General features: G+C 43.6%; 1 protein-coding gene across 1 annotated transcript in view; it reads right to left on the bottom strand.

Moving 5' to 3' along the window:
* The window catches only part of MCTP2 (multiple C2 and transmembrane domain containing 2), a 177013-nt gene that overhangs the window by 134754 nt on the left and 29749 nt on the right, over positions 1-12510 (bottom strand). Inside the window, exons 3-4 of the mRNA XM_063142442.1 lie at positions 11528-11590; positions 10670-10778 (exon numbers count right to left, since the gene is read on the bottom strand). Coding sequence (XP_062998512.1) covers positions 10670-10778; positions 11528-11590 — 172 coding nt within the window. The remainder of the gene's footprint in view (positions 1-10669; positions 10779-11527; positions 11591-12510) is intronic.

Genomic DNA, 12510 nt, shown 5'->3' on the forward strand with positions numbered 1-12510 from the left:
TAAAGCCCTACATGGTTTTGGGTCCAGGCTACCTGCGGGATCGCCTTCTCCCATACAATCCGCCCCGCACACTCAGGTCCTCTGGGGAGAACTTCCTTCAGCCAGCCAAAACTAGGCTGACAGGTATTACCCAGAGGACCTTTTCTTCTGCTGCCCCCAAACTGTGGAACGGCCTGCCAGAGGAGATTTGTCAACTTAACAGTCTTTTAGCATTTAAAAAAGCTATTAAGACTGATCGTTTCCGGCAGGCCTATCCAGTGGAACTTTAAGATGCTTTTAGGATGTTTTTTTAGGAAGTTTTAACAACAGATATTATGTTTTTAATCAGTATTTTATGTATTTTATACTTACTGTTGTTCCTCACCTTGATCAGGATAGAGAGAAATAAATTTATTATTATTATTATTATTATTATTATTATTATTATTAAAATGATAAGCTATGATGTGCTTGATGGAACACTGATATTGTGAAGCCTGCATTTTTTTTCTCCTGTTTTTCATTTTTCTTCTCATTATTTGCTTTCTGTTTTGTTTTGTTACATTCACAATAAAAAGAAAAAAATATTAATAAAAAAAACAAACTCAAAATAAAACCCAAAGAAAGGGAAGGGAATGCAGCAAAAGGGCAGAGAACACTACTAAAATAAATAATCAACATTACCAAATGATAAATAAAACCTCAACTAAGGTTCCAGAAATCTGGAAATAAAGAAAAATTTTAAAATGAGATTTGAAGACAGTAATTGAAGCAACCATCTGCAAATTCTCTGGAAGAGAATTCCAGGAAGAGGGAGAAACAAGAGAGAATGGATGGAGCAGAAACACTTGGGCAAGTAATAAACATACCATTCAAGGAGCGAAGAGCATGAATGAGGCTATAATGTGAAATAAGGGCTGAAAGAATTGGGGGGAATCTATGTGTTGTACTGAAAGTGCCTCCTCCCACCCGTCCTGCATGTTCAGTGTGCATTGAAGCCTTGTGATTCACATGACATTTCTTGAAATCCGCCTCTATAACACTGCATGCAACATTGAGGGGAGACATGATAGCACTCTTCAAAGACTTGAAAGGTTGTCACACAGAGGAGGGCCAGGATCTCTTCTCGATCCTCCCAGAGTGCAGGACAAGGGATAATGGGCTCAAGTTACAGGAAGCCAGATTCCAGCTGGACATCAGGAACAACTTCCTGACTGTTAGAGCAGTATGACAATGGAACCACTTACCTAGGGAGGTCTTGGGCTTTCCCACACTAGAGGCCTTCAAGAGGCCATCTGTCAGGTATGTTTTAAGGTGGATTCCTGCATTGATCAGGGGGGAGGACTCGATGGCCTAAATAGCACCCTTCTAAGTCTACAATCTCTTCTCGATCTTCCCAGAGTGAAGAACATGGAATTATGGGCTCAAGTTACAGGAAGCCAGATTTCATCTGGACATCAGGAAATATTCCTGACTGTTAGAGCAGTACGACAATGGAACCAACTGCCGAGGGAGGTCGTGGATTCTCCCACACTAGAGGCATTCAAGAGGCAGCTGGACAGCAATCAGTCAGGGATGCTTTAAGGTGGATTCCTGCATAGAGCAAGGCATTGGGCTCGATATCCTTACAGGCTCCTTCCAACTCTATGATTCTATGATTACTCTCCGCTGTGAAAGTGGCCCTTTTATCCCGTCTACCCGATATTTCTGTTAATGTGTATATCAATGATGTGCTGTTTCCTCCCCGCCCCCCCATAAGCTGACCATATATGGTCATGTTTCCACTTGAACTTCTTAGCCAATGGGATGCTCAGTACACTTTCGGTGCGAAGTGGGGCCATTTTATCTCCTGAGCTTTCCGTGGCTCTGCTTGTCCCAATTAAAACACACACACACACACACACACACATCCGGGCACTTTCGAGGACGTCATCAGTGAGGATGACGTTACCCATCCTTTCTGGAATGCCCTGTTGCTGTGGTAGGAAGTCATTATTTGATAAATCTGTGACCCTGGGAAACGGAACAAATTGCAGTAAATGGGAAGAAACAACGGTAGAGAGAGAGAGGAGTGTGGCACACGACGTTTTGCTGCGAGAGAAGAAGAAAAAGTGCGAGGAGGCGCTTTGAATGCAATATGTAGGTTCTGCCAAAGAGGGGCTAGTCCATGACAGGCTTTTAAAAGTCAAAAGACGACGCTTACCCTAGAAGAAATAGGAAGCCAGTGAAGAGATTTTAGAAGTAGAGTAACATGATCAAAGCGACAAGCCAAGAAAATGTTCTTAGCGGCAGAATGTTGAATAGAAACCAAAGAACTAGTACGAGATAAAGGAAGACCAGTCAGAAAAAGATTGCAATAATCAAGACGAGAAGCAACCAGAGCATGAACAATCTATATACAATTCTTTGAGTACATGGAAACACTAAACAAAGGTTAAGTACCATCAGCGTCATCCTCATGGCAACACAGCATGTATCTGCATTTATTTCAACTGGGAGATCATGTTTTTGCACATTTTGCCCCAAACTCATTTGAAACATCAAAAACATATATAACGAAAGGAAATTTGTGCATTCTAGGAATGTACGAATTTGGTAAAATTCTTTCTGTCTGTGTTTCTCAGATCTTTTTTTTTTCCCCCGTTATCCGCTCATTTGTGGAATCAGATTTTTTCCAGCTTCCCAAATTCGCACAAATTCGCATTTCAAAGATGTGAATTTGTGCAAATTCAGACTCTCAGCTCAGCCTACCTCACAGGGTTGCTGTTGTGAGGATAAAATGGAGAGGAGGAGGATTATGTACGCCGCCTTGGGTTCCTTGGAGGAAAAAAAGCGGGATATAAATGCAATAAATAAATAAAATAAATAAAAATTTGCCTACAGCAGCATTTGCAAAAATGTGAAAATCTCTGCAAAGTGCCCCCAAAACGTGCATATTCATGGTTTAGCCTATGAGGGAAATTCACATTTTTAGCTGTGAACATTTTTGTGTGCACTTTTGCAAGCATGCAATTCTTTTTCAACGAGCAAAATGGAATTTATGTGCTTTCCCCACAAATACACATATTTTTCTCTGCATGTTTGTTTATGTTAACTACATCACAAACTTCAGAAATTTAGAGATTTTGACAGCAAACTATGTCAGGTTCAGAAAGTGCAGATTGGATAGTTTGCACTAAAACGTGAACCAAACATATTTTTCACCCACTGCTAATTACTATATACCCTTTACACACTGCAGCTGGTCAACCTACATCCTTGAATTAGAGGCACATTAAAATAACACATCCCACAGTATTTAGATAGAATTTAGCTCCCAATGAAGTTGTCCAATGTGATTTTAAGTGGCTACTGCTGCCCTCTAGCAGTTAAAAATGAGAACCACCAGAGTAATTTCACTTTCTATTGCCTCTGAACTTTTCCAAAGTTTATCATTTTGTTTCATTTTCTGTCGCTTTTTATGGTTTTTCTATGCTTTTTATGGTTTCCAGTTTTGTATATTTCTTTTTAATGTTCACTGTTTTAAACTTTTGTAAACCGCCCAGAGAGCTTCGGCTATGGGGTGGTATATAAATGTAAATAATAATAGTAATAATAATAATAATAACAATAATAATAATAATAATAATGCAGGGTACCGATAGACACTCAGCTATGAGAGCTTGATTAGCTGGAAGGAGGCATGAACTTCCTTCGCATATATATATTCTGCATCCATTTCCCATCAATGAACTGTCGTTTTTTCGCACAAGTGGCTTGTTTCATCCTGATAACCAAAAGGACCTGATTGATGACTTGGACCTGGCAGGACCAAAACCCAAACTCAACACAGGGCTGAACAGACTATTTCAACAAATTACCACAAAAATCATAAATACACACAGGGCTAAAGTAGTTTGGGGTTTTTTTGCATGTTCCATGGCATCTAGAAAGAACGTTAGCAATTGTCAAGCAGTAGGCATTCCAGAATTCCAGAATTTTTCATTGCAACTTCACCTGAAGTAACATCTGAAATCGCTTTTCCTAGTCCTAAACACAGATAAACACTCGAAAAGGTGCTTACCAAAGGCCAATTCATGCATTGAGAACATGGCTTGGCCTGGATCCCTGCAGAGAGGTGTGAGCAGAATAAAAGAACTCCAGATTGCTCAAATGAGTAAACCAAGCCTAACGCTAACGAAGAAATCAAGCACACAATCTGATCCAAGGCTCATTCCTCCTGTCAAACAGCAGCAAATGCAGGTTTGCCCTTAAGGGTCAAGCTACACATGACACTAATTCAGCGGAGGCTGGTGGCTCCAATGTCAGTGAGGCAGCAGTGAATCTACTCTGGGTTTCATTCAGAACTAGGCAGAACTCTTAAGGGGAGTTATCCAAGCTGCTTCACACTGTGATCAAAGGCTGATATTACAACGTTGGAAAGAGAAATCCTCACCTCCTATAATGAAATGGATTGAGGAGTGAATAACGTTTTCAACGTTTGAACTGGTGTGGTGTAGTGGCTAAAGAGTCAGACTGGGCGTCGGGAGATCCGGGATCGAGTCCCCACTCAGCCATGGAAACCCACTGGGTGACTTTTAGCCAGTCAGACTTTCAGCCCAACATACCTCACAGGGTTGTTGTTGTGAGGACAGAAATGGAGGGAAGGGGGATGATTTTTCCTTGGAGGAAAAAAGGTGGAATATAAATGCAATAATAACATAAGTAATTAGAGGGACCACTCACTAATGGATACATACGTTGATATTTGGTCTGCCTTTGCTGAAATTGAGGTATAATTTGCTTTCTTTTTAAGATAGCTGCATTTTCACATACACACACACACATTTCACATGTATTAACTGACATTGACACACTCAGTCACGTTGACAGATGTGTGTGCGTGTGTGCTTCTTTTATGACACTGCTTTGCTTTGTTCTCTTGAAATTTACAATAATGTTTTTTTTAAAAAAAAAATGTCCACTGCCTTCTCCATTGGAAGTGGGAAGGGAGCAATGTAAAGTACAATGGGGTGAAAGAGGAAGTGAGAAGGGCATAATTCGTGCCCACTTCCTCTGGAACACTACGTTCCTGTCCAGACTGAGATTCGCACCCAAGCTGCCAATCCTACCTGGAAAAGTAAAGAGATGAGAGAAGGAGAAATGAAAAAGAGTGTAACTTTCCATCTTTCTCTTTCACCTCTCAAGCGGAATATCCATTGTTTTTTCTCCACCTCCCCTCTCTAGGTCTGGGTTTTGTTTCTCAATCTGGATCGGTGTGTGGCAAAGCAGCCATTTTGAAAATGGTCATTCCACCACCACCCTCATACATGCCATTTTGTGATGGAAACTGCAACCCCCTTTCAAAATTCCAAACATGTTCATGGGCCTGAAAGGATTGGAAACTCCTGCTCAAAAGGAATCATAGAATAGTAGAGTTGGAAGAGTCCTATAAGGCCATCAAGTCCAACCCCCTTGGTTGTCCAGCTGCCTCCTGAAGGCCTCTAGTGTGGGAGAGCCCACAACCTCTCTAGGTCATTGGTTCCATTGCCGTACTGCTCTAACAGTCAGGAAGTTTTTCCTGATATCCAGCCAGAATCTGGCTTCCTGTAACTTGAGCCCATGATTCCGTGCCCTGCCCTCTGGGATGATCGAGAAGAGATCCTGGCCCTCCTCTGTGTGACAACCTTTCAAGGACTTGAAGAGTGCTATGATGTCTCCCCTCAATCTTCTCTTCTCCAGGCTAAACAAGCCCAGTCCTTTCAGTTGCTCTTCATAGGGCTTTGTTTCCAGACCTATGATCATCCTCTGAACACGCTCCAGCTTGTCTGCATCCTTCTTGAAGTGTGGTGCCCAGAACTGGACGCAATACTCAAGATGAGGCCTAACCAGGGCCGAATAAAGGGGAACCAGTACCTCCCGCGATTAAGAAGCTATACTTCTATTAATGCAGCCCAAAATAGGATTTACTTTTTTTGCAGTAAAGCCAACACTGTTGGCTCATATTCAGCTTGTGATCAACAAGAATTCCAAGATCCATCTCATTTGTAGTATTGCAAACAGTCGATCTCCGCTCACTGACAAGTATTCCTGTACAATGTACATCATTGTCGTAGCCACAGTTTTACTTTATTACTTGCATATCTCAAAAGATAACGTGTGAATTGGTCCATTAGGGTGAAGTCTTTCTTGATTGCCACTATGGGGATAGCTAAAAGCCTGAGAATGTTTAACCTGCACCAGTTGCGTTCTAAAAGGTAGAGTTTTCTCTGTCATTTCGATTGACTTGCCTTTGAGAAATATTTACCCATTGGTGCACCCTGTCTCCTCTCTTACCCCTCTAAGATCTGGAGGAACCCTGAAAAAAAGGAACTTGTTTGAAACTCATGAAGTTCTCCCAAGCCGGACTCGGAGCAGAGCTTCAGAGTCCCACAAAAACAGGTCTCTCAAATGGAGAGGAGAGGTCGACAATTCCCCAAACCTTTCTGCAGCTCAGATTAACATCCAGACTGGAGAAAAATGGTAGAATTCTGTGGCTTTGCTAGGGGAAAGATCTCAGATGGTTGAGGAGAGATCATGTCAGCCAGAGATGGAGGAGGGGGCATGTTGGCAGGTGAAAATCAAGTGTGCTGCAGGCCTGGATGGGCTGCCTTTGCAGCACGGCAGGGGTGAAAGCGGAAGGCTGAGGTTAGAAGTCTGCCCATCCTCCAAGGACGACTATTTTGCCTAAAGACTTTTCTGTGGGTGTTAAGCCTTAAATTGCCCCCCATGCAATCTCACACAGCAATGCCACAGACGGAGGAGGGAGTCCTTTTCCTGAGCTCGGAGAAATAATCCAAGACCTTCTGATTCCACCCCACCCTAAGAAATCCTGTAGTTCCATCCATAAGGGAGTTTGGGAGAAGTTGCTTGTCTCTATTGTTGACCTCAAACCCAAGCAGATGACACATCAGAGGAAGAATTAACAGTCTTCCTGTTGAAACAGTGGGAGAGTTCAATTCTATGGGTGCCTGCAATGAGCTCATCTGGGGGCGAAACAAAACTTGGCAGCAAGAGAGCCATGATCCTGAGCATCGTCAGACGAGCGTTATTGGCCACTCTCGGTTTGTCTTGGGTCCTTTTGATGATGGCGTCCACCTCCCGTCCACCTCTCGCTCCTTCTGTTCTATTTTCCGCAAGAAAATAAGACCCGGTAAACCCTTTCTTGTTTTGTTTTGAGGCGAAACGTGCCGCCATTTCCTGAAATTGCCCACTGAATGGACCACGTTGCTGCTTCCTCTTTCTTCCCCGTGTGAAGAAAGAGGAACCTGCTTGTCCCTATTGTAGAACAGAAAAGCGACAGTTGGGAAATGTGATTCGCCCAACCCATCTGATGACTGTCTCTATCAGGACCACAACACTGGGGCAAAGGGGTTAACCTATTGACAAATGCACATGCACACACAGAGTTACTATTTTTCAATTTGTCAACTAATTAGGGATCTAATACTAAACAGTTGTGGAAATATCTGTGCAGAGAGAGAGAGAGAGAGTCAGTCTTACGCTGGTTCTAATATCCTGCAACATTAAAAAACATCCACAAGAGGGCACCACTAAAACAGCATATTAATGTCGCGTGTTTTTTATCTAGCGTTCCATAAACGGTTTCACAATACCACTAAGTTCATGCCACGAAAGCAAATCGCCTTAAAAAAAAGGTTTTAAAACTTTATTATACAATAAAGGAGAAGTACAACTAAAATATCCTAAGCTAAATAAGGGTCTTCAAAATGTAGAAACAAAACATAAACGCAGCAGGTGGTAAAGTTATACAGTTTCCTGGGCTTGGTTCTTTGACGGGTTTTACAAGCGTTTATGCAAAAAGCTTTACAAAAAGCATTATATTATGAATTTTGACGTGGGGAACAGACCTTGCCAAGATTACAAGTTCCCCACAATCCTGCAGGGGGGGAAATAGAGTTCTGACTGAAACCTGGAACAGATTTACCACCCAGCCTCCATAATTTGACTACAGGCTTGTTCAGAAGACACCTTAAACCACAGCTTTAGCCATGGTGAATAAGGCTTTTTACTTTATTCACCATGGTTATTATTATTATTATTATTATTATTATTATTATTATTATTAATTTATATAGCACCATCAATGTACATGGTGCTGTACAGAGTAAAACAGTAAATAGCAAGACCCTGCCGCATAGGCTTACATTCTAATAAAACCATGATAAAACAATAAGGAGGGGAAGAGAAAGCAAACAGGCACAGGGTAGGGTAAACAGGCACTGGGTAGGGTAAAACTAACAGTATAAAGTCAGAACAAAATCAAGTTTTAAAAGCTTTAGGAAAAAGAAAAGTTTTTAGCTGAGCTTTAAAAGCTGCGGTTGAACTTGTAGTTCTCAAATGTTCTGGAAGAGCGTTCCAGGCGTAAGGGGCAGCAGAAGAAAATGGACGGAGCCGAGCAAGGGAAGTAGAGACCCTTGGGCAGGCGAGAAACATGGCATCAGAGGGGCGATGAGCACGAGCGGGGCGATAGTGTGAGATGAGAGAGGAGAGATAGGAAGGAGCTAGACAGTGAAAAGCTTTGTAGGTCAACAGGAGAAGTTTATATTGGATTCTGAAGTGAATTGGAAGCCAATGAAGAGATTTCAGAAGTGGAGTTACATGGTCAGAGCGGCGAGCCAAGAAGATGATCTTAGCAGCAGAGTGGTGAACAGAAACCAATGGACTGATGTGAGAAGAAGGAAGGCCAGTGAGAAGAAGGTTGCAGTAGTCCAACCGAGAAATAACCAATGCATGAACAAGAGTCTTGGCAGAAGAGGCAGACAAAAATGATCGAATCCTGGCAATATTATACAGGAAAAAACGACAGGATTTAGCTACTGCCTCAATATGAGGAATAAAGGAGAGCGAGGAGTCAAATATAAAGCCAAGACTACGAGCTTCCTCGACTGGAGTAAGTGTAACATCATTGACAGTAAGAGAGAATGAGAGATGAGGAGAGGGTTTAGGAGGAAAGCCGTGGTTTAAGGTGTCTTGTGAACACAGCCCGGCTTTCTGGCTTAACCATTGTAGTTGAAACCATGGTTTAAGGTGTCTTCTGAACAGGCCACCATGTATTCGATATACTGGACTGCAGGGGTAGGAGTCACAGGCCCGGGTGCCAAATCCCCCCCCTGATGGCCCCCAAAAGGCCCTGCTTCCTTCCTCCAAACCACTGATCATGTGGTGATTCCCCAGCTTCTCTGTGGTTCACCCCGCCCCCATTCTAAAAGTCTAAAAGGCCTTTCTTAAGGCTGAGTGACTTGCAGGAAGACCCTTCAGCTGCAATAGGCTGGTATCTTTTGGCCCCGCCTCTTCTGCTTTTGCCCCGCCCACCCCTGCAACATGGCCACCAAGAGCCTCTCTCAAATTGAATTTGGCCTTCCGGCTGAACGAGCTTCCCCAGCCCTGATCCTTTGGAAAGATATTCTTGAAGAAGAATCTGCCATTTATATTCACAGCTCGGATCCGCTACCCAGTTTTTTGGGGACCAGGGCCAAGCCTCGTGACACGTTCAGAAGACCGGCCAACGAGTCTGGCCTGGTGGAGCCAGTTTCGCAAACGCTACTTTGCCGTGCCTGAAAGAAAAGATCTTCAGGAAGAAAGAGACCAGAGACCAGGATGTGGCCAATTGTGGTCCAGCTCCTGGTAGAACAAACACAGACTTCCAGAACTCAAGTGATTATTTTAAAAAATAATAGCAATGGAGAGATTTCCAATTCAGAGACTTTAACAAACTTAAACAACTTCCAGACAAGTTCTAGGACTCGCTGAGCAATGCCTGAGCTGAAATACCACCTAAGAACAAGTATGGGTGCGGAGAGGGTAATACGGTTTTATGTTCTCACCACAATAATTGTGCAAGAGCAAAAGGTAGCATGTCTTAGTTAATTTGTCTTTGTCAAGGTAACTCCTCTCTACTCTCCTGTCTGGAATGCTCGTTTACAAAAGGGCTTGTTTCAGCATGTATGAGTTCCTAGTTCAAGTCCAGGTGGACAAAGCTCTGAGAAAAATCCTTTACTAAAACAGGACAAGAAACATTCTAAGAGGAAGAGGAGATCTAGCTAGAGACGGAAAGATCCATCTTGAACACTGGCCAGATCTACCACAAGCAAGATATAACAAGACTCGAAAATGGTTTATGGAATGTATCCTGGACCCCAACCATTGTCAAAACCATTATAAACCATTATAAAGCAGTAGTGAAGATCCTGCCACTCTCCCAGCTCAGTCCAGTAGAGGCTGGTAGCTCCAAGGTCAGTGGGGAGGGGAATCCATTCCAGGTTTCAGTCAGATCGACTCAGAACTTTAAAAGACCTATCCAAGGTGCTTCATGAAGCACCATGGACAGCTCCTTTAGAATTCTGACTGGTTTTGACTGAAACCTGGAGCAGATTCCCCATCCCACTGACATCAGAGTCACCAACCTCCACTGGCCCAGTCCCTGATGGGGACATGCATATTATGTACATTCACGCAAACATCCTAGAGATTCAAAATTCAGTACAGGGCATCGTAGACTTTTGGATTTTGAACCGCTTTTCCCCTTTTCTATGGTATTATGACGAGGTTTCGATCCAATCATTAACCCTCTGAGTTCAGCCAAAGCACCACTCGGATGTTCTATACCACTTTTTAAATCAGTGCTACATACAGCATTGTATTGACTCACCACAGCGATCCCTGATGACCAAATTTCTGCCTTCTTTCAGATGGATCATTAACAGATATGCAAAGGAGCTGGGCAATTTACTCAAGCAATCACTTCCTTCCTCGAGGGCCTGTTAAAAGGTATAAAGGGGGAAACACTGCATCAGTTTCACTTCCCCTAAAGGGCATGAACCAAACACAGTTGTTTTCTATCACATCTCATAGAATCATAGGGTAGTAGAGTTGGAAGGGGCCTATAAGGCCATTGAGTCCAACCCCCTGCTCAATGCAGGAATCCACCTTAAAGCATCCCTGACAGATGGTTGTCCAGCTGCCTCTTGAAGGCCTCTAGTGTGGGAGAGCCCACAACCTCCCTAGGGAACTGGTTCCATTGTCGTACTGCTCTAACGGTCAGGAACTTTTTCCTGAACAACCACAAAATGATCATACATCCCTAAAGGAGCAAACCCAAGGATCCAGGCACAGAGAATAGGCTCCCCCACCTGGAGAATCTATGAATTGGGCCCCAGTTCTTCCACATGCTGGGGTTTTACACGCGCATTGACAGCCTTGCCCCAAAAGGGTTTTCCATGAATAGGAGTTCTTGCACCCCAATATTTGCTACACCAGTCCGTGTTCAGCCTCTGGGATTCAAGACATATTGGGCCTGTTCAGACAACAAGTTAAGCCATTGATAGGCTGCTAACCCTTTTGCAGTAAATGGTTAGTGAGCATATTTAAACCATGGCTATGTAGCCACCATGGTTAAGAATGGTTCACATGACGCACTAAGCCATAACGTTTAGCTCAAAATGCTTAACCACCATGGCATAGCATGTCATGTAAACAGGGTCACTGAGCGCATTTTTAAATCACTTACGGACTGCTCTTCAAATAGCTGAGATGAACACGATGACTCAAGGTTGGAACCACTGTATGAACGCTGTTGAAAACAAGGAAGCCTTTATGTAACAGAGGTTGTATTGACATTGTATTTTATTGCTGTTCCTCAATGCTTCTACCCAAGTGCAAAGCCACAGAAAGGTTGAGCGGAGACGAAATTACTTCTCATCAGCCATGTTCAGACACATTGGCGGATGGTGTTCCCATATGCAGTCGGAGAAGGGGCACATAGACCTCCCAACGATCACAAGTGTAAATCCAGGTGCTCTGTGCAGTGATCCTAGAACCTAGGAAGCTGCCTTATATTGAGTCAGGCCATTGGTCTAACTAGCCCAGTATTGTCAACACTGACTGGTAGCAATGGCTCTATAGGGTTCCAGCCCTACCTGGATTTGCCGGGGATTGAACCTGGAACTTTCTAAGAACATAAGAACATCAGAAGAGTCCTGCTGGATCAGGCCAAGGGTCCACCTAGTGCAGCACTCTATTCCCACCATGGCCAACTAGATGTTGACCAGGGACTAACAAAGCAGGACATGGTGCAACATACCCTCCCACCCATGTTCCCCAGCAACTGGTGCACACATGCTTATTGCCTCAGATACTAGAGGCAACATGTAACCATCAGTGCAGACCATCAATGGCTACCAGCCCTGACGGTTATGTGCTACCTCCAGTATCTGAGCCAGTAAGCCTGTGTGCACCAATTGCTGGGGGACATGGGTGGGATGGTGCTCTACTCCTCTACATGCAAAGCAGGGGATTTGCCCACTCATCATCACAGAAGTGAACTGGACTAGGAGATGAATTCTACTCCAACCCTGGCAACAGGGCCGTGTCCCTCCACCACACTGGAGGGCAGCAGGCTAGTCTAGTGGGTGCAGGACAGGCTGTGTGGCGCATACATTTCTATCCTCCCACAGGAGGATAGAAATGTGTATGCCTTTCATGCACACAAGT

This window comes from Elgaria multicarinata, chromosome 16 (genome assembly GCF_023053635.1).
Source record: "Elgaria multicarinata webbii isolate HBS135686 ecotype San Diego chromosome 16, rElgMul1.1.pri, whole genome shotgun sequence".
Taxonomy (NCBI): domain Eukaryota; kingdom Metazoa; phylum Chordata; class Lepidosauria; order Squamata; family Anguidae; genus Elgaria; species Elgaria multicarinata.